The 20,967-nt window shown below is 53.1% G+C and overlaps 2 protein-coding genes across 6 annotated transcripts in view; one reads left to right on the top strand and one right to left on the bottom strand.

Annotated features, from left to right (window-relative positions):
• LBHD2 (LBH domain containing 2) overlaps positions 1-9,782 on the bottom strand; it is a 13,649-nt gene extending 3,867 nt beyond the window's left edge. The window contains exons 1-2 of one of the 5 annotated variants that reach the window (XM_077776480.1): positions 9,676-9,782; positions 8,541-8,726 (exon numbers count right to left, since the gene is read on the bottom strand). Coding sequence is in view for 2 of the 5 variants with exons in the window: in XM_077776478.1 (XP_077632604.1) it covers positions 3,287-3,314 (28 nt within the window). In the remaining 3 variants the exon portion in view is untranslated. Of the gene's footprint in view, positions 1-526; positions 548-3,286; positions 3,567-4,007; positions 4,418-8,540; positions 8,727-9,675 lie in introns of those variants that run through there. The other 4 variants (XM_077776478.1, XM_077776477.1, XM_077776479.1 and 1 more) reach the window with 4 other exon arrangements.
• Positions 9,783-17,569: 7,787 nt separating this feature from the next.
• Positions 17,570-20,967, top strand: part of CDC42BPB (CDC42 binding protein kinase beta) — a 102,565-nt gene continuing 99,167 nt past the window's right edge. Inside the window, 1 exon segment of the mRNA XM_077776516.1 lies at positions 17,570-17,779. Coding sequence (XP_077632642.1) covers positions 17,605-17,779 — 175 coding nt within the window. The 5' untranslated portion in view covers positions 17,570-17,604.

The raw sequence follows: 20,967 nt of genomic DNA on the forward strand, positions 1-20,967 counted from the left end.
AGATGCAGAGACTCCAGAAGGAGCCCAGAGGGAAGGCAAGAAAACAGCTGGCCACAGAGACAAAGCAGAGACGACAGGAGGGAGGGTACGGACAGAGGGAGAGACAGATGGACAGACGAAATGAGAGAGACAGAGTTGGGAGAGACAGCTGTCACCTTGGGCTGAGCAAGGGGCCAGACAGGCAGAGAGCAAGTCCCTCAGGGCAGCCTCCCCTGTCTGGCGCCAGCGGCCACTGGACCATCAAGGGCTCTCACCGCCCACACCACCGCAGGCCCCCAGGTGCGGAAGGCCAGGCTGTGCACAGCCCCCACGGGCACTGCTCTGGCCCAAAGCCCGGCGCCCAGCAGCGGGGGGCTGACCGCGGCCCCCACTCCCTCCTCTCTCCCAGGGAACTCCGGAGCCCCCCTTCCAAGTTCCCCCTTCCTCGTCTCCCAGCCTGGCCAAGCCTGGCCGCCAGGGCGCATCGGGGGCGAGGGCCCAGACCTGGGTGGGGAGGGGGCGCCCCCTGCGCCTCACTCACACTCACCCTCCCGTGCTGGCTGCTCGCGCCGGGTTGCCACTCTGGGCTCGGAGCTGCCAGCCCTGTCGGCCCGCCCTCGCTCCTGCCCTCCCTCCCCCGCGCTCTCCGCCCACACGCGCTGGCCCGGCCCCCCATTCACACTCAGGCCCCTGGGCGCTTCCGCCCTCCCGGTCCCAGCTCCCAGGTAGCACCTCGGCCTCATCCTCCCTGTGACAAAACCGTGTCCCGCACAGCCTGATCCCCAACCGCTCGAGACCCTAAGCCTCAGGTTGGTGGTTCAGGAATCTGAGGGGTGAAAATTCGATGGGGCCGGATGCATGGAGAGAGGATACCCTCCAGTTTGAAGGAGCGAAAAGAAGGGAAACACCCAGGTAGGATGGCCAACATGATGGGGGCGGGGTGGGGGTGGGGTATGTCCCTGCACTGCTAACCTCTCATCTTCATCCCCAACGCCATTCCCAAAAAAGGAACAAAACAGTCCTGGGACAGTTTCATTCAGCCTGGTGTGCAGACCTGATACCAGAGGCCAAGATGCGTAACCTCTAATCTTCATGACTCCCCACCCTTCCACCATCCAGCACCTGACATCCACCATCTGGATGTTATCAACATCCAACCTCTAGCCAACATCCACAGCCCACCATCCAACCATTGTCTATACCCACCACCTATTCATGTATCTTCTAATATCTGGTCACCATCAAACCACCATCCAACATTCATTAACCATCTAACCCCAATCACCACCCTCTATCCAACCACCATTCATCAACCATGCGTCCATCCATTCCACCCATGCCCACTATGTGCCAAGCATCAACACACCACAAAAGTACCCATCAGTCTAACATTACTTCACCTTCTATTTACCCATGACCTATCCACCCATCATCCACCATCTATCAGCTTTCTATCAACACTTAACTACTAGCCGTCTACCATTCATTTATCCATCCACCATATGTCTGGTTGTCACTACTCAATCTATCATCTATCTACTCTCCATTTATCTGGATTTATCCACCACCACCCATCCACTAGCCTCCATCTATCCAATAAGCCACAAATTTATCCATCCACAATTCAGTTACCAATTAGTTGCCATTGCTCCTCTATTCATATTTCTATGAACTACAACACACCATCCACCCACTCACCAATGCTTACCCAACCCTTATCCCTATCCACCACGTATCTGTCCACTCATTGTCCATCTCACACCGTCCTCTATCCATCTATCCCTCATCCAGCCGTAATTCACTATTCATCTAAAACCCATTTGGGGCATCTGGGTGGCTCAGTCTGTTAAGCAACAGACTTTGGTTCAGGTCATGATCTCACAGCACATGAGTTTGAGCCCCACATCGGGCTCTGTGCTGACAGCTCAGAGCCTGGAGCCTACTTTGGATTCTGTATCTCCCTTTCTCTCTGCCCTCCTCTTCTCTCTCTCTCAAAATAAACATTTGAAAAATTAAAAAAAAATAAACCCATTAAAGTATCATCTACCATCATCCATTCTAGAAAAATTTATTGAGTGCCTTCTATGTACCAACTATTGTTTTAGTAGAGAGATAGCAGTGAGCATTCACTCACCATAATCTCATCCACCATTATAATTCATCTATGATCCATCCGTTTATCATCTGTACATCAGCTCCCACTCATTATTCACTATCCATTCAATATCCATCTTTATTTATTATCCATTCACCATCCACTTGCCATCTATCCATCTTCCTCCATCTATACATTAAAGCAGCCATTGACCATACACCACTCACCATCTGCAATCCATCCACCATCTCTCCAACATCTTACCCTTCACAATTCACCTTTCATTCATCCATTTTCCAAGATATAGCCACCTGTGATTTAATCATCATCATTTCATTACCTAATCATCATCTATTCATCCAGGATCCAACTATTCATTATCTATCCACCATTCGCCTTCCATCTGCACTTCCATAGTACACAAACCATTATCCATTGGCCTAGCACCCATTCATTTATCATCTATTCCTCATTCATGTACCATTCAGCTTCTTCTACACCAGTCACAGTCCATCCATCAATCATACATCTACTCACATGTACCTGCCATTTATCCATCCATTCTCTATGGATAGATGCATCAAACCATCCACTCACTGTTTATCCACCATCCACCCATGATTCCATGATTCATCCACACACCAAGTATCCACTATCCACCACCTACTACCTGCAATTCACCTTCTATCTATACATTCTCTCAGTATCCATCTATCAATTTAGTGTCCACATCCATCCACCCTCCATCTATCAATCTACAGTCTATTTATCAGCTCATCACTTAATCAATTACCATTACACAAATGCATCCACCATTCACCATCTTCCATCTCTCCATCATCTAGCATCTCCATCTACTAAGCTTCCAGTACTAACCCAACCATTATCTATACGGTCATTCATGTCACACACACACGTTCTACCATTGCATCCATCTTTCCTCCATTAATTCACCTCTCCATCCAGTTATTCATCCTCTACCAGCCAGCCAGACATCTTGTAATTCACCCATCCATCATTCTGCCATTCATTTATCCATTATTCTTATTTCCTTATGTTACCCGTACACATAAACATCGGGTAACCTTTCTTGCTTCTCTCTACCACCCATCTCCATCATTCATCCACCCACCCATCTTCTCACCATTCTGTCACCCATTCACTCATACACTAAACATTTATTAATAAATATTAATATTAAACACGTTTTACTCAGTGTAGTGCTGGGTTCTAGGATCATCGGGATGAATCAGATCCATCCAAAATTCACGGTCTGATGAATTCACAATCTGATGACCCAAAAAGGGTAAACCAGTCAGACAGAGAGATGTCATTGTAGAAATGCGTGTTGTGCCTAAATCTCAGTGCCTCCATCTTCTGGCCATGGGACGGCTGGAGCTCTGTGCACAAGGTCCCCTGGAGAAGGGTGGTGGGAGCGGGGAGACGCCGCAGCAGAGGCCTGAGCTGGCACGGTGGCTGCGGTTTGGGGGACCTGATGACGTGGGTATAAAGAGGGGTAAGAAAGGAAAAGGAGGTTGGCGGAGGTCATGCAAGGCTAGGAATACCCGGCTTGGGGATAGGTGCCAGGTGATGGGTCCCTGGTGACAACAGGGGCCTCTGGGAGGGTTTTAGGCAGGTAGGCGCCCCGGTCAGCTGCGTTCTGCGAGAGGAGCCCCCATCCATGCCCACACGCCGCCGAGAGTGCCTGAGCCAGGAGGGCAGGAGCTTGCCTGAGAGTCACACAGCAATGCCAGAGCCGCCCCTGCGTCTGCAACTGCACCGTCTCGGCAAGCAGACACCCTTGCATGGGGAAAGTGTGCTGGCATGCTCCCATTTCCACCCCCGCCCCCCCTCCCCTAAAGGCCACCCTACCCCCTTCCCACGTGGGCAGAAATTGCTTTCCCTGCTTGTTAAGGAGGGCGCTGGCTGTCACCCGAGGTGCTGGTTTTCGTCCAAGGTGTTAGCTGACAAGGGCCTCAGGCTCCTGGGGATGCTCCTAATAGGGTCCTCGGGAAGCACACAGGCCCTTGGGGCTCCCAGCTGGTGGAGCGGCGGCTGGGGCCGGGATGTCTTTAAAGACAGGCCTGGAGGCGCATATCTGAGCCTGCAGAGGCAACCCCCGGCTGCCTGCCGTCCGTCACGCGCCTCTCGCAGGAGACAGGCACACCTGGAGGCAGGAGCTGTGTCCGGGCCACGCCCGGCCTTTGCTGTGTGTCCTGGGGGCGCCCTGCCCCTCTCTGGACCCGTCGCCGCTGCCTCTGTCGTAGGATAGAGGAGACCAGGTGTGAGTCAGGACCAGCCGTCGCTGGTGTTCCCGCGGTGACGGCCGCCGCCGGACCAGAATTATCCCCTCAACAACCCCTCACCCGCACACCCTCCAAGGCTTGAACGCGGTGTGGGCGGCCGGCCTGGGGTGGGTGGGGTCCTGGGTCTGGTCCAGGAAGGCTTGCTCTGCTCGCCCTCTTGCGGTCATTCTGGGGTAAAACAGCCCAGACTCCCGGGTCGCCACCGCAGAGCAGGGACAATACATTTGGGTGTCAATCTGAAACATTTAATGTTTTGAGGTGCGACTTTGAGCACCATTTTCCTATGCTTTCTCCCCACGTGCTGATCCTCTATGAGAGGCAGGTCAAGGACTGAGCCGCTATGGCCCTTGGTCCTAAGGGTCCTAAGCAAATGACCCCAGGCAAGGAGAGGACCGGCCAGGGGATGGAAGAAGGAAGGTCGACGACAGAAAACCCCCTTCTAATGACTGTCTCATCGCGATAAAATTTTCACCTGTCTTGCACCAACACTGAATCTTCAGCCCTTAAAGATTGATCGACTGCACCAAGTTTCTGGACGTTTCTCTCTAAGGGAAATAATCAGATTTCAGAGTTTTGTAAATACCTTAATAAGAGAGTCACACCAATGGAGGCACTTCCCACAGTCCCCCGGAATGAGGGTGAGCAGGCGGGCGGGCACAGTGCACAGTTGCCATCGGCCACGACACAGCATCCCTGAGGCCTGCAAGTGGGTGGGACGGTCCCCTGTGGGGTGGGGTGGAATCTGTCCTCCCTGGGGGGTGGGGACAGGAGGAGGACCCGGGCCTGTCCTCCAGACCTGAACCGCCCCTCTTGACCTGTACTGCGCAGGACTGAGCCTGACTGGGAAGGGGGCGTCAGGGTGAATGGGGGCCCCAGGCGGGGTGCCACCGGGGATGCCAGGCCCACCGCTCCGGGTCTCCAGGGGCCTGGGCTGGACACCCACCGTGGGCCGCAGCGCTTCGTTTGCGCACCCCTCCCAGCCTGGGAGACCAGCCGCTCAGCGTCCTGGGCTCTGGTGATGGCAGGCCACGGGGCAGCTGCGTGCAGAGCCAGAGCCTGGGGGCGTCCACCCCTACGCCTCCCCCTTGACGGGCGCTGCACCCCGCTCTCCCCTCGGAGTCTGTGGCCTGGTCTCAGTTTCCCTGAGCCTTGGGCCCTCCCTTCCTCCCCGTGGGGTGGGGACGGACGCAGATTCCAGGTTGGGGGAGCCAGAGGGGATCTGGCTGATATTCCTTCCCCACTCGCGCCGCCTGCGGCCTCTACCCCTGGCACAGAGGCAAAACAGGCTCGGAAGAGTGGGTGGGCGGGAGAATGGGAGACAGAGCCGTCCAGGATCGGGGGGCCTGGGAGGGAGGAGGAGGAAGGGGCTTGCTTCCCATTTCACATTTGCCCGCTGGTCCCCTGCGCTGGGAGCTCCATTTGGGAGCAGAGGGGAGGGGAGCAGGGGCTTTGGTTACAGCCCAGTGGGGTCTGATCTGCAGCTCCGTGGTCTGAGAGGAGCTGACGGTGCTTGATTTCCAGCTTGGAGGACAGGTGACCTTGGACAGGTGGGGACGGCAGCAAGAGAGGCAGCCCAAGTGTGGAGGCCCCGGCTGGGGCAGGTGAGGGCAGGGCGCTGCTGGGACCTGAGGCTGGTCCCAGGGCAGAGCTCACCCAGGCAGCAGGGGAGGACGAGAGCTGTCCAAGGTCATGGTGCCTGCTGAGCTCTTCCCAGCTGCGCCCTGCCAGCAGAGAGCAGCGCACATCCGGCCTTGGGCCCACCCACCACCCACCACCGGGGGACCGGGGGACCCCTGTCCCCAGCCCTTCCTGCTTCCTCACCCCAACATATTCTGAGAAACTGAGGGTGGGCAGGACACGTGCTGGTGAGGTGTCAGGGGTTCGATCTTTAGAGCCTCCAGAGGTTGGCCCACTGCCAGGACCCTGGGAGACACCCCAGGTCTCACCAGATGTGGCCACCCATCCCCACCCCACAAAGCCGCAGCTCCTGGTCACAGAGATGGTGACAGGTCCTTCCGGGAGTGACGGTAAATGACCCTGCCGTGAGCCGCCTTTGTGTAACAATTGTGAAGTTTAGAATACGTGCCCCTTTAATGCACGGATGTGTGCATAGCATGGGATGTTCTAGAATGATACACGGTAATTCTGGCAGAGTTTATATAGCACTTCCTGTGTATAAGGTACTGTCTGGATGCTTTGCCTAGCTGAGCTAATCGTGGGGACCCTGGAAGGATGGTACATTATTAGCCCATTCTATGGAGGAGACCAAGGCACAGAGAGGCTGGAACTTGCCCACGGTCACAGAGCTGAGTGAGAGGCGAGGCTGGGATTTAGAGGCGGCACATGAGACTGCTCACACAGGGCTCGGTTGCTGCTCTGGGGTCCTAGAGGAGGTGGGGGGGGCACACCTCTGGCCATACCTCCATTTAATACTGGCCACATCCCAGCTGGTCTGCCAGCCCTCTTGGCAACCCTGGGGAGGGGGGCTGTCAACCTCCGTTCCCTGTAAGTGCTAGACACAGGCTTAGAGGGAAGCAGCTTGCCTCAGGGCTCTCAGTGCTGAACTGAGCTCGACTCCTGCCTTCCAAGATGGGGGGCTGCAGGCGAACCCTGGAGCCCCTCTCCTGAAGCCCCCCGGGGGGGGGGCAGTGTGGGTGGGTGTTAGGCTCAGGGATGGCTCAGAAACTGCCCACTCCTGGCAGCCTCCTGTTTAATCGGTTCTTTGGGCCTATGGGAGCTGAGCTCTAAAAGCCCTGTGTGAACCGAGTGCTGGGAGTCAAAGCCCTGACAGCGGGCCTGGGGAGGAGGAGTCAGATGGCATGGGGATGGGGGGAACAGCCCCTCTCCCCCAGCCCCAACTGCGGGGGTCAAGGCCCGGAGGCAGAGGCCGAGCAGGCTGAGAGGTGGGGCCCGGCACCCCTGATCCTGCCCTGCCCTGTCCTGTGCCGGGAGCAGCCAGAGAGAACGCACGCCCAGGCCCAGGCACTTCCCCCACTGCCTGGCACCCCATCTGGGTCCCGCCCCACCCCCACCGCACCCCTGGCAGGTCACTCTGCAGACCACAAGACTGCAGACGCACCAGGTGAGGATTGTGAGTTGGGAGCAGAGGCCACCAAACCCTGCACGTCGGGGGTGGGCGCCCTGAGCGACGCAGGGGTAGGGTGAACGGGTGGGGAAAGGCCGAAGAAGAACTGGTGTGGTGGCACCCGGGCTGCAGGCCCTGGGGGAAGCAGAGCCCCCTCCCCCACATTCAGCAGGGAGACCTGGCACTGAGGGTCTTGAAAGCCCATTTCGGGAGATTATCTTCTGAGCTCTGCCTGGGGCGAGGGGCCGTGAGGTCTGTGACAGCAGCAATTCTAACGAGGAAAGAGAAGGGAGTGATGAAGTGCCCTGGATGCTCACTCTGCCCATTACCTCGCTTAATCCTCACCAGGTGGGGAGCATTATACCCATTCAGCAGGTAAGGGGTAATTTGCTAATGGGTTTAATCTTCTCCTGGAGGGGACTGGCCACAGGCCGTGTCCAAAGCAGATGTCACCCTGAAGGTGCAGAGACACTCCCGAGGTGCTGGGGAGCCTCTGGCAAGCACATGCGAGAGGGGATCAGCAGGGCAGGGCTTGCAAACTCACACTCGGGGCTGGGTCAAGGTGCCAGGGGAACAGGAAGTGGCGCTTGAGAAGCTGTCTGGCCCTCCCTCCTCGCGCCACCCTCGCCGCCCACCGGGCTCCCAGCATGCACACGCGTCTCCTTCCTTCATGCACACGCGTCTCTGCGGGCGCTTTCTCTGTGTCTGATCCGGGCGGGGCACTCGCTCATGCCTCTGACTGTCCAGGTCCCCCGTGCTGTTGTATGGGCGGCGGAAAGGACGGCGGTGCAGGAAGAGCCGTGGCCCAGAGACGTGGGTGGCAGGAAACCGCAGGAAGCACCACCAGGGTCACAGCAGGACGCCGTGGCGACTGGCGGGAAAAGTGGGACCACGGTGGGAGTCCCATCAGCCGCCCCCATGCATGTCCAGGCCCGCCCCCCTCTCTGGCATCTCACGCTGGCCACCTTCTGCTCTCACTCTGCACTGGGGGGTTCTCTGCCTGGAGAGAGATCATAGCTGCAGAGGGGCCCCCCTGAGCCCCCCATCTGTAAGGCAGGCAGCCCCCCCCCATCACCTTGCCGTGTCAGCTCTCCTTGAAACAATCACCACTCTTCAAAATTCTTCCCAGTCTTCTGTGCATGGGTCTGCGGTCTGTCCCAGGCCTGGAGTGGACCCTCAGCTTCCCGGCCTGGCCCCTGCGGTGGCCCCCAGACCTACAGCGGCACTGGTGTGTAGCAGGCATTCGGCAGCTCTGGGCCGGCTGAATGAATGGATCAACATAATTTAAAAAATTGTTTATTTATTTTGTTATTTTTAAAAAAATGTTTTATTTATTTCTAGGAGAGAGAGAGAGACAGCGTGAGCAGGGGAGGGTCAGAGAGAGGAGTCACAGACTCTGAAACAGGTTCCAGGCTCTGAGCTGGCTGTCAGCACAGAGCCTGATGTGGGGCTTGAACCCATGAACCGTTGAGATCAGGACCTGAGCTGAAACCAAGAGTCGGATGCTCAACCGACTGAACCGCGCAGGTGCCCTGGGCCTATTTAATTTTTTCATGGCTACGTGGACCATGATTTATCTATTGTCTGATGATGGAGATTCAGGTTTTCATGATTCCAACTGCAAGTGACTGATAATGACTATTGCTGTACGTGTGACTGTACCTGTCAGAGTCCCAGCAAGGGCACAAGAGAGCAGGGAAATCAAGGGCAGCAGAAAAAGTGGCCTGGTTACCAACGTGTGGGCAGGGCCCGGAACCACTGAGGAAGGGTGGGCAAGCTCCCGGGCTGGCAGTGGTGGGGAGATTTTACTACCGCTGGGTCCCTCAGGGGCAGCAGGAAAGGGGGGTGGCTGGAGCCTGGGGACAGCTGCTCCAGAGGCTGTGGCCGCAGCAACAGGGAAGGCAGGGAGGGGAATCGATGGCCGTCTGACTCTGTGCTGAGCTCCCCATCCTGTGGGTACAGCCCACCGGGGGCACGAAGCAGGCAGAGGAGGGCAGAGTGGGCCTGTGGAGGCAGAGGCACACTACCCTCCCTCGTGCCCTTCGGCGTCCATCCTGGTCCTACGGGGGAAACGTGTCCTCCACTGATCGTCCCGAGTGACAACCACTGGGGAGTGTGCCATGCTGAGCCCAAGGCTTTGGGCATCAGCAGTATAAGGGGAGAAGGGGGAGACAGGCGGGCAGGAAACAGTCAGCAAGGGGTACGCTTACCATCGCTCCTGCCTCCAGGCACGTTCTTCAACCACTGACCATGTCCCTCCTTCCACAGGCCCCTCAGCAGCACTGCTCTTTTAGTCTTGGTGGGGTGACTCAGACTTGTGTTCCTTCAGGAGCGAGTCCTTTATGGGCCTGTCATCAATGAGCTCCCTTCCCTATCCCAGTAAGAACCCTGAATCGCCACGGTGACACCTCTGGGCCCCAGGCACAGTGCCCCCGCCCAGTGTGTGGAACCAATTCCAATTCCCTCTGACACTTGGGTTCAGTATCTCAGGCAGCCAGTGACTGCTCTTCTGCCTGCTGGTTTCGTGGCATGAGGAACCAGGAAGAGCCGTGGGGGAGGGGCAGCCTCGGCTTTAATTCACTGGAAGCATGACTGGGTTTCCTGATGAAGGCATTCCTCTCTTGGACACTAGCCCAAGGTCACAGGAAGGAAAGCAAAAATTCCTCCCGTGTGCTATTTGCTGTTATAGCGAGAGGGGCCTCGCTCACCTCCAGTGTGGGTCCTGGACCCAGGCGTGCAGGCTGTGGAGGGAGGGCACCATATTATCTTGGGGGTCAAGGCACACACCATAGCCTGCAGGACAACGGTGTGACCTTGCCGGGCATTGCCTGTGATCTAGCACTGGAACTAGAACTCTGCAGACCATTCTAGCATTCTCTGAAGCCAGCTCCTTTGGGGTGTTGGGGCACACGGTAAGTCCAGGGAATTTCATGGGCATGGGCTCTCTCTGCCTTACTTCCTTCACCATAAAATGAAGCCTTTGGTCTAACGCAGTGTTGCCTGAGTTGCCATGGTGATGGATAAATAAAACATTCTCCAAGTCTACAAATGGTGGTGCTGGTAGAAGCGACGTGCTGGAAAGGCAAGTATTGACCTGAAATACGCAAGGGCAAATCACTGCCCGATCCACGATGGAAGGGGGCCAATGTCATCACCCTGCCACCAGGCAAGTGCCTGTTCTCCCTGGGGAACGGGGCCATATTAAGAGCCCCCTGTGAGTCCCTAATGTTGGCAAGGTGGGCACTCAGCTGTAACAGAAGTCAAGTCAGCTTGCTGAGGGAGGTCCCTGTGGCTGAGCCCCTCCATGGCCTCTCTTTCTGCCTCCTTGGTCACTTGTTCCTGGGCCTGCGATAGGGGAGGAATGAGGCTGATGTCCTCAGAACGGATCATCTTGTCCATTTGAACCATAAGAGCTTCTTCCACAATAGATGCCTTTTTTAAAAAGACGTTTTTGGTTATTTATTTTGAGAGCGAGCGAGCGAGTGAGCGAGAGCACGAGCGTGTGTGTGCAGATGTGTTGGTACGGGCAGAGAGGGAGGGAGAGAGAGAATCCCAAGTAGGCTCCACGCTGTCGGCACAAAGCCCCATATGGGGCTCAAACCCATGAATTGTGAGATCCTGACCTGAGCTGAAAGCAAGAGTTGGACGCTTAACCAGCTGAGCCACCAGATGCCCCAGTAGATGCCCTTTGATGAGCCTTCTGTGCTCGTCCCGAGAGATCCACCCACTTGCATTTCCCCTACATCTCTTGAAAAAGTTCATTCTCTCCAAGTCTCTGATTGGCAAGCCAACCCATTAGCCACTGGATCAACGCAGAAGTTCTCCTGGGGAAAGTTCTCTTCGCCACTGCCTTTCAGGGCATCCCCTGAGTGTGTTGGTAAAGCAGCTACCATTGCTCCGTGGCTAGAGCCGGCAGACCAAGCTTTAAATGAGGCCCATGCCTTTTCGATCCTTTTTTGATTGGTCACAGCACTTCCCTTGAGGGTGTAGCTCTTGGCTGGCTAGAGTTGGTATAAGAGTAGGAGCAAATATGATGGAGGCCAAGCCACCTACTTATAAAGTTTGCTGGTTCTTCCCAGGGCTGCTGGGAAGACTGCTACATGCACATACAGTTTTGTGCTTTGGTGGATGGGATAACGTCCCTCTGGTAAAGGACAGCTTAGGTGACATTGTTTCTTGGTGTCTGTGGCCTAGTGTTAAGTCTGTATGAAGATCCAGCAAGCCAGGAGCTGCCTTTGAACTGGAGAAGAGCTCTTGGCAGAAGAAGGCATGAACTTACCCCAAAACCTTGTGTGTATTCACAGTGATTTTCCTACTGGGGCTTTCCCCACCAGAGTCTCTGCCACATTCTCACACTCAAACACAGGGGCTTCCGGGTCATAAGCTGCAAGCATCAGGGCAGCTCGCACCAATGCCTGGACCTGTTGGAAAGCTCATTTGTTCTCTGGGTTCCATTCAAAATTGGCAGCCTTAGAGGGTGCCCAGTAACTAATCGGAGAAGCTCGCCCAGACAGTAAATGTGTCTGTAAAATCCAACAAGGCCGATCAGGCATGTGCCTCTGTCTTCATGGTGGGCCTTCTTATGTCCAAAATTGTCTTCATTTTTTGAAAGTTAGTTTTGTTGGGTATAGAATTCTAGGCTGGCAGTTTTTATTTTCTTTCGGTATTTTAGAGATGTTGTTCCAGTGTCTTCTCACTTACATAATTTCCAATAAGAAAATTGATGTCATCTTGATTTTGTTTGTCTGCTTGTGTCTCTCCCCCCCTTTTTAATAACTGGCTTCAAAGAACTCAATTATGATGTGGGCTTAGTGTAGTTTCTCCCCCAAGTTTCTTATGCTTGGGGTTCATTGAAATTCTTGGATTTGTGAGTTTATAGTTTTCATGGACTTTGGAAAATTTTAAGCCATTATATTTTCAAAATATCTTCTGTCTCTACTCTTTCTTGTTCTTCTCCTTCAGGACCCCAATTATCCATGTATTGGGTCACTGTTCACTCATGCTATTCATTTTTCTGGATTATTTTTTTTTCTCACTGTTTTATTTTAAATAGCTTCTATTGCTATGCTTTCAAATTCACTAATATTTTCCTATGTAATGTCTAATGTGCCATTAATCCTATACTGTATGTTTTTGAGAAGTTGTAGGTTTCATTTTCTAAAAGTTCTATTACATTAAAAAAAATTTTAAGTTTCTTTATTTAGAAAGACAATGAGTGTGGTAGGGGCACAGAGAGAGGGAGAATTCCAAGAAGGCTCTATGCTGTCTTGAAACAAATAAGCTTGAACTCATGAACCATGAGATCATGACCTGAGCTGAGATCAAGAGTTGGACGCTTAACTGAGCCACCTAGGTGGCTCCTCTATTATGGTTTTTAAAAATGTATGTTATGATTCTATTAACTTTTGAACAAAATGCAATGGGCATTTTAATAACTGTTTCAGTGTCCTTACCTGCTAATTCTAACATCTCTGTAAGTTCTGAGTTGGTTTATTGATTATTATCTTCATTATGGGTTGTGTTTTCTTGCCTGTTTGAATGTGTAGTAATATATTTTTTAAGACTTTATTTTTAAGTAATCTTTACCCCTAATATGGGGCTCAAACCCACAACCCTGAGATCAAGAGTCATATCCTCCCCCGACCGAGCCAGGCAGGTGCCCCAAATGCCTGGAAATCTTTGATTAGATGCCAGACAGTGTGATTCTATATTTTTGGGTGATGGATATTTTTGTGTTCCTATAAAATTTCCTGAGCTTTGTTCTGGGATGCAGTTAAATTTCTTGGAAACGCTTTGATATTTTGGGATTTTGTTTTTATGACTTGTTAGGCAGGTCTGGAGCAGCGCTCAGTCTAGAGCTAATTCCTATATCCAAGACACAAACTTCTTCTTTTTTAAAACAGTTTATTGTCAAGTTGGTTTCCATATAACACCCAGTGCTCATCCCCACAAGTGCCCTNTGCCAAGGCACAACCTTCTTGAGTTTTTTTTTTTTTTGAGGGGAGGGAGGGAGCAGAGGGAGAATCTTAAGCAGGTTCCATACTTAGTGTGGAGCCTGATGTGGGGCTCGATCCCACGACCTTGTAACCATGGCCTGAGCTGAAATAAGTCAGATGCTCAACTGACTGAGCCACCCAGGCACCACAACCTTCTCGAGAATTCTACCCAATGCTGGTGAATTATGAGTTTTTCTAGTCACCATTCTTGATCTGTGTGAGTACCAGGCACTATTTTCTCTAATCTTCTTTNAGCTAAGTGAAAGTCGGACGCTTAACCGACTAAGCCACCCAGGCGCCCCTCTCTAATCTTCTTGAATGGGTCTTTCTCCAACCCTGGGTAGTTTTCCCCCCACACAAGTGCTAGTCAGTATACTGCTGGTTACTCACTCAAGGGGGAACCTCTGCAGATCTCCAGGATTTTTTCTCTGTGCAAAGTTCAGGTCTCAAGGGGGTAACACGCAGAGAAACACAAGAACTGCCCCGTAAAGGAACAATGATTTGTCCGGTGTACATGTTATAAATTTATCGGAACACAAAACTGAAATTTTGAGGGGCATCAAGAGACAACAAACGTAGAGTTCTCAAATGAGGTGTAAGATCACCACATGTAGCCTGTCAACGGAGATGCATGGGAATGTGTCCCACACTCTGGAATAAAACGTGTGTTTGGTGATGTAGTCCTGCTGCGGCATGGAGCATGGGCCACTGTCCCCTCTACCTGAAGCCCAGTGGGCGTGGCTTCCCAGGGGACTTCTCAGAGAACTTAAGATGTGGCCCACCATCTGGGGGCCTCGCGGACTAGGGAGGACTCCCAGCAAGGGGAGGCAAGGGTGTCTGCTGGGGACAGATATGAGCTGCAGGGATGGGTCATCTTAGGTCCTGTCTAGTGGTCCCCACAGAGGGGCAAAGGGCGCCCTGCAGGTAAACACCCACCCAGGAAGTGACACATTGCTCAGGAGAGGGAGCAGCAGGAGCCTGTGAGTATTCCCGGGGGCAGGAGGGGGTCAGCATATCCTCTGCCAGATCAGAGGGGAGACTGTAGCCTCCCTCCCCCCTGCTAGTAGCCCACGTGGGCCAGGCTAGCCGAGGCTCAAGAAGGAGAAAAATGGCACCACGCACAGCACCCCATCCCCAGTGCTTATCTCAGGGCCCCCAAGCTGGGTGCGAGGGGAAGATGTTAAGTTAAGTTCCAAGGTTTCTCTCTGCAGGCATGGGCATTCTGATTTCTGAATCAAGACACTGCGGCTTAAGGTTACCATAAGCTGTGCATGTTTCAGGGAGTTGGGCATAAGGCTCTGGTTAGTCTGATTTGCTGTGCTGCGAATACCAGAACCCCCTGCAGCCAGCCCACGCAGGAGTTTGCTGTAAGGATACTGCTATGGACTGAATGTGTGTCCCCAAAATGCTTATGCTGAAATCCTAACCCCCAAAGTGATGTATTAGGAGGTGGGACCCTGGGGAGGTGGGACATGAGGGTCGAGCCCTCATTAATGGGATTACTGCCTTGTAGGAGGGCAAGGAGCCACCTCTTTCGTCCACGTGAGAATACAGCAAGACAGCCCTCTATAAACAGCAATAGGGCAACTCACCCAGAACCTGACCGTGCTGGCACCTGGCCTGAGACGTCAAGCCTCCAGAAGCATTTATAAGCCATGTGGCCTATGGTATTTTGTGATAGCAGATGGATATGATTAAGAGAGAGGAATATGATATATGGAGGAATCTCATGGGTGCCCAAAGACACTGGGATTCCATGGTCTGGGGCACTCAAGACTACTCAATCCATCACCTGGTCACAGAGTCCCCAGTTTCTGAAAAAATAACTCCAATGCGTACCAGCTACCAACGTGAGCATTTACTTGAGCCAGCCACTGTTCAAAGTGCCCTATGGAGTTAACTCATTTTTTTTTTTTCTCTAAGAGACAGAACATGAGTGGGGGAGTGGCAGAGGGAGAGAGAGATTCTTAAGTAGCCTTCATGCCCAGCGTGGAGCCCGATGCAGGGCTCCATCCCACAACCGTGAGATCATGACCTGAGCCGAAAAGTGAGTCAGACACTTAACTGAGCCATGCAGGTGCCTCTCATTTAATCCTTTCAGAAACTCACTGAAATACCGGGCAGGTCTTATTGCTATTGTACACCTGACGAAACCGAGGCACAGAAAGATTTCTAGTTTTCTGAGTAGTGGGCAAGACCCCTAAGTACCCACTGTCCCAAGTACAAAGGAAAACTACAGGGTGAATTTGAGACTGGATTCAGCCCTGGGGAGTTAGGCAAAGCTGCCCTGAAGGGTAATGCTGGAATGGCTTTGGGTTGAGCAGACAAGATGAAAGTGGTCAGGGAGGGCCATCCAAGGTAGATGTCTTGGTAAGTGCAAAGGCTCTGAGGCAGGAGGGACCAGAAACCGTTGGGGGCAGCCAAGAAGGTCAGTGAGACTGGAGTCAGAGACTGAAGAGTGTACAAACAGAGCTAGAGGGTAGAGAAAGGCCAGACTGAGCCTGCTGAGTCTGGAAACCAGAGAATATACAGTCCTAGGCGAATGGACATTGCTATACTTCCTCTGGGACAAAGACAAAGAATGGTGACCATCCCAGACAAATTCAGGTACCTCATCACCCTATTTAAAAGCCAAGGTAGGGGAGCCTGAGTGGCTCAGTTAAGCATCCTACTGTTGATTTCAGCTCAGGTCATGACCTCACAGTTGTGAGATTGAAACCCGCACCCCCCAATCCCTGCATCAGGCTTCCTGCTGGGTGCGCTAAGATTCCTTCTCCCGAAGCCTCTCCCCACCAAGCCTCTCCCCACCTCGCTCGCAAAGCAAAAAAAAAAAAAAAGCTAAGGTCTTTAGCTTAAAACCAGTAGGAAATCTCTGGTTTTGAGCCAGGTGGTCTGCTCGGCCCAACCTCCCTCCCTTTTAATGTAAGTTGCACAAATTAAATGCAACTTTAATATGAAGGGCACAAATATTTAGAGCACAGTTTAATTTATATGCATGTAGAGATCCGTGTTACAGAGGGGTCTGATCAAGACCCAAAATGTTCCAGTCCCCAGTTCATAACTTCTACTCTGAACTCTAACACCGAAAGATTGTTTTTGCCTGCCTTTTAAAAATTAAGAGACTGGGTTCCTGGGTGGCTCAGTCCACTGAGCAGCCGACTCTTGGTCCCAGCTCAGGTCATGATCCCAGGGTCCTCAGATCAAGCCCTGAGTCCAGCTCTGCGCTGAGCGTGGAGCTTGCTTGGGATTCTCTCTCTCTCTCTCTCTCTCAAAATTAACAAGTAAAAACTAAGGTATAACATACACAGTGGCGCGTACAGTTTGAAGAATGTTACTTAGATGTACTGCTGCATAACCAACACCCAGATATCATTACAGGACACTTCCAGCAGCCGGGATGGCGCCCTCCTACCCGTTTACAGTCAGTACTTCCTCCCCAGGCCTATCTACGCTTCTGATTTGCCTCCACAGATTAGTTTTGCCTTTAGTTTTCCGCCTTCAAAGCTCTACCTGCTCTACCTCCTTGCCCAGGATCCATCTAAGCCCCCGCCCCTTCCTCGAGTCAGGGTTCCCCCGGCCCTGCACCCTCGCTCCAGCCTCTCCCCCAGCCCGAGGCCTCAGTGGCCTCGCACGAGCTCAGGCGGCCCCTGCTGTCCTGTCCCCACGGGTCTGTCTGGGGGTATTCTCCATTACCTTCGTCTCCCCAGCCACCCAAATGCACCAACAATCTAAGTTGGGGTTCTCAAGGGAACCCCAGCCTGGAGACAGCCGGCCGCTTCCTACCCAAGCGCCACGCTCAGACACTGGTTTGCGGTTGGGGCAGGGCTGGACGGCGGAATCTGAAATGGCCACTACGGGGGCACCACGAATTCACGAGGTGCAGGGTGGCCCGCTGGGTCGCGCCCTGCAGGGGCCTCCGCCCTGTCCGGGCCGCGGGCTCCCGTGCAAGTCAGGCAGGCCCCCGCTTTCCAGGGCCGCTGCGAGCTCGGGCGCGCCCAGGTTTTACATCCGCCGGTCATTCCGCTGAAGCCCCCGCCCCCCTCCCGGTAAGCGAGGTGTTCCCCTAGGGGCCCAGGACGCGCACGTGCGCGGCCGCAGACACCNGCGAGAGTCCGGCGCGTCGGGAGCGGGCCGCGCGGCACCATGTCGGCCAAGGTGCGGCTCAAGAAGCTGGAGCAGCTGCTCCTGGACGGGCCCTGGCGCAACGAGAGCGCCCTGAGTGTGGAGACGCTGCTCGACGTGCTCGTCTGTCTGTACACCGAGTGCAGCCACTCGGCCCTGCGGCGCGACAAGTATGTGGCCGAGTTCCTCGAGTGGGGTAAGTGCGCGCGGGGCGCCGGCCTGCCCTTCCGCCCCTCCGTCCCCGGCCCTCTCCCCCTCCCCGCCCTCGGACTTCCTCTCCGGCCTCGCCAAGCCCCCCAGACCCGTCACCCCCGTTGTGTGAGGCCGCCTCTCGCGCCCTCGCCCCGCAGCGGCTCCCCCCCCCCCCCCCCACNGGAGTCGGCGTCGCCCCCGCACGCGCTGCTGGCCGGTGGGGGCAGCCGCCGGTGGATTTTGCATCTGCCGCCTCCACCGCCCGGTGGGCCCCCTACCCGCATGTGCGTTTCCGGGGAGCCCAGCCCTGAGGGCTCCTCCTAGGTGACAGCCAGCCTGTACACCCCCTTGGCGTCCGGGCCTTGAACACCCTCTACTGTAGCACCTCCGGGGGAGTTTTCAGGTGAAAAGCCTTGTTTTGCGAGAGCAAATTGATTTTTTTTTTTTCTTCGTTATCATTGCGTTAGGCTCTTGGAATACGTTGGGCGTAGCTGCAACTGTCAGCATACGGGAGTCGTTTAAAAACTTTGTTCATCAGCTCTCTGCGTGCCCTCTCTCGTTTATTCAAGGATCTATAGCGCTGTGATCATTGATCAACTAACCTGCTTAGGTTTAGTAGAATAAACGTTTGATGATCAAGAGAATCCGGAAGACAACGACAAGCGGAAAGTAAAACCCTTTCACCTCGTCTCTAACCTAGGCCTCCTGTAAAGACGCTCAGACTCCCCCTGACCCGAGCAGGAAGGTGCAGTGTTTTGTTCAGGGCGAACCTATGCAAACCCTCCCCTTGGGTCACTTGCGTCATTGCGCTGGGACTGTGCAGTTTGAGCCAGTAGTTTCCAATCTTTGGGCCTGACAAAGCTGATAGTTACACGAAGAAGCAAATGTAGTCAGTCTCAGGTGAGGCCTCCTACTCAGCCAAAATGGTAGCTGGAATTTGGGGTTTTGTTTACTAAATAGAACTTAAGTGGAGATGTTCTCTAGATGGCTTCTGTCTTTTGCTCTAGAGTGAAATGATGCTTTGTGAGCAGGAGGCCCAGAGCCCCAGGACGGCCCATTGTGCTTTATTTCGGTGACGACCACCGTTCCTGCTTATTTACAATATCAGTAAAATGAGAGCGTTTACTTTCTGGGGTCCTTTTTCAGTGACCTGGTTTCCAACCAAGTAAGTCACTTTCACAGTTGGGGTGAAGGTGAGGTCTTGGCGCCTGTTACGTCTGAGCCTTCTGAATATTGTATTTGCCTTGCCTTTCTGAGCAGTTGATCTTGAAATCCAGACGGTTCGACAGTCAGGTTAATCCGGTGCCGGTGTGTGTGAGTAAAAGCGGGACTGAAAGAAGGAAGCAGAGAGAGGGCAGGGCTAGTGATCATGGTGCTGCAGCTGGCCTCCGGCCTGGGAGCCCAGTGGCGCCCCTGTGGGACTTAGTCTGAGAGTGGACACCCTGTACATCCAGGGTTTTGCGTAGTCCCCACACCACCCGACCGTACCAGCCACTCTGTGATCTGGTGGGCTTCACGGGAGCAGGCTCTTCTCAGCATGGGTGGGGGTCTGATTTTATGAGATTTGACCTTTCCAAGTGTAAACAGAAGCTTTGTGCTCTAATTCAGAAATATTTTCAAAATTCGATTCTGGCTCTTTGGAAATTGTGATTGCAAATAAATGACATCGTCCTGACAACTTGCACAGAAGTGTAAACCTTATAGGGAGGAAAACTGGTCTTAGGTTTAAGGTGGCATTTTAATGAATTATTAAAACCACCGCATACTACTTCTGAAGTAGGAAGTAGTATTGAATCTCGTGGGCGTTAACCTATATACCATTGTAACTCTCCAGAGGTGCGTTACTAGTTGAGATACGTATGCAGGCCTAATTCTGTGCACTTAGGTTTTTTTTTTAATGTTTTTAATTATTTCTGAGACAGAGAGACAGTGTGAGCAGGGGAGGGTCAGAGAGAGAGAGAGGGAGACACAGAATCCGAAGCAGCTCCAGGCTCTGAGCTGTCAGCACAGAGCCTGATGCGAGGCTCGAACCCGCGGACCGTGAGATTATGACCTGAGCTGAAGTCGGACGCCCAACTGACTGAGCCCCCTAGGCGCCCCAAATTCGGTGCACTTAGAATGCCTTGTTACCTCGTTTGGAAGGTGAAGAATGGTCTGTCAGGAGGAGTTGTGGAGCATTAGTAGGCGCCCTGACTTCCAGGAGGCGTGACTTCTGCTGTGGAAACAGAACTCGGCACCTGGGGGCTGTTGAGTCTTTGGAGTCACACCCCGCGTGGTTTGAAACTTCCCTTGTGCAGAGTCCTGTGCTGCAGAGGGCCGCCCTCTGCCCACCTTCCAAGTCTTCAATTAGGTAGAAACCTTGAAACTTAATGAAGAAATACAGCTTATTCAGCCCGGATTTTGATACTTGTTGAGGAATCTTGAGGGAATTTGGAAAGTAAAGGTAATCAAGTTTTTACGTTTTTTCTTTTTTTAACGTTTATTCATTTTTGAGGGACAGAGACAGAACACGAGTGGGGGAGGGGCAGAGAGAGAGGGAGACATAGGATCTGAAGCAGCTCCAGGCTCTGAGGTGTTAGCACAGAGCCCGATGCAGGGCTGGAACCCACAAACCGCAAGATCACGACCTGAGCAGAAGTTGGAGGCTTAACCGACTGAGCCACCTAGGCGCCCTTCAAGTTTTTAAGTGTTTTAAAAAAATTTTTTTTATGTTTTATTTATTTCTGAGAGAGAGAGAGACAACCAGCTTGAGCAGGGGAGGGTCAGAGAGAGAGTGAGATACAGAATCTGAAACAGGCTCCAGGCTGAGCTAACTGCCAGCGCAGAGCCTGACACGGGGCTCGAACCCACGTGAGATCATGACCTGAGCCGAAGTCGGATGCTTAACTGACTGAGCCCCCCCAAGTTTTGAAAGAAGACTTTCTGGCTCTCATTTTCTTATTGCCACAGTGATTGCATGGGACGAGAGTCCTCTTAGCCTTCATTGTAGGTCTCTAATTTTCCCTTGATTATGTTTATAGTTTGATTAGTTTTCCTTTCTGAAATCCTAGACTTTAATTTAAAGTTGGAAATACCTTGCTTTGCATGTGTGTTTCTTTAAACTATATTTTATTTTATTTTATTTTTTAAAAATTTTTTTTTTTTTAATGTTTTATTTATTTCTAGGAGAGAGAGAGAGAGAGAGAGCGTGAG

The sequence above is a fragment of the Crocuta crocuta genome, unplaced genomic scaffold, assembly GCF_008692635.1.
Source record: "Crocuta crocuta isolate KB4526 unplaced genomic scaffold, BGI_CrCroc_1.0 scaffold8, whole genome shotgun sequence".
Taxonomy (NCBI): domain Eukaryota; kingdom Metazoa; phylum Chordata; class Mammalia; order Carnivora; family Hyaenidae; genus Crocuta; species Crocuta crocuta.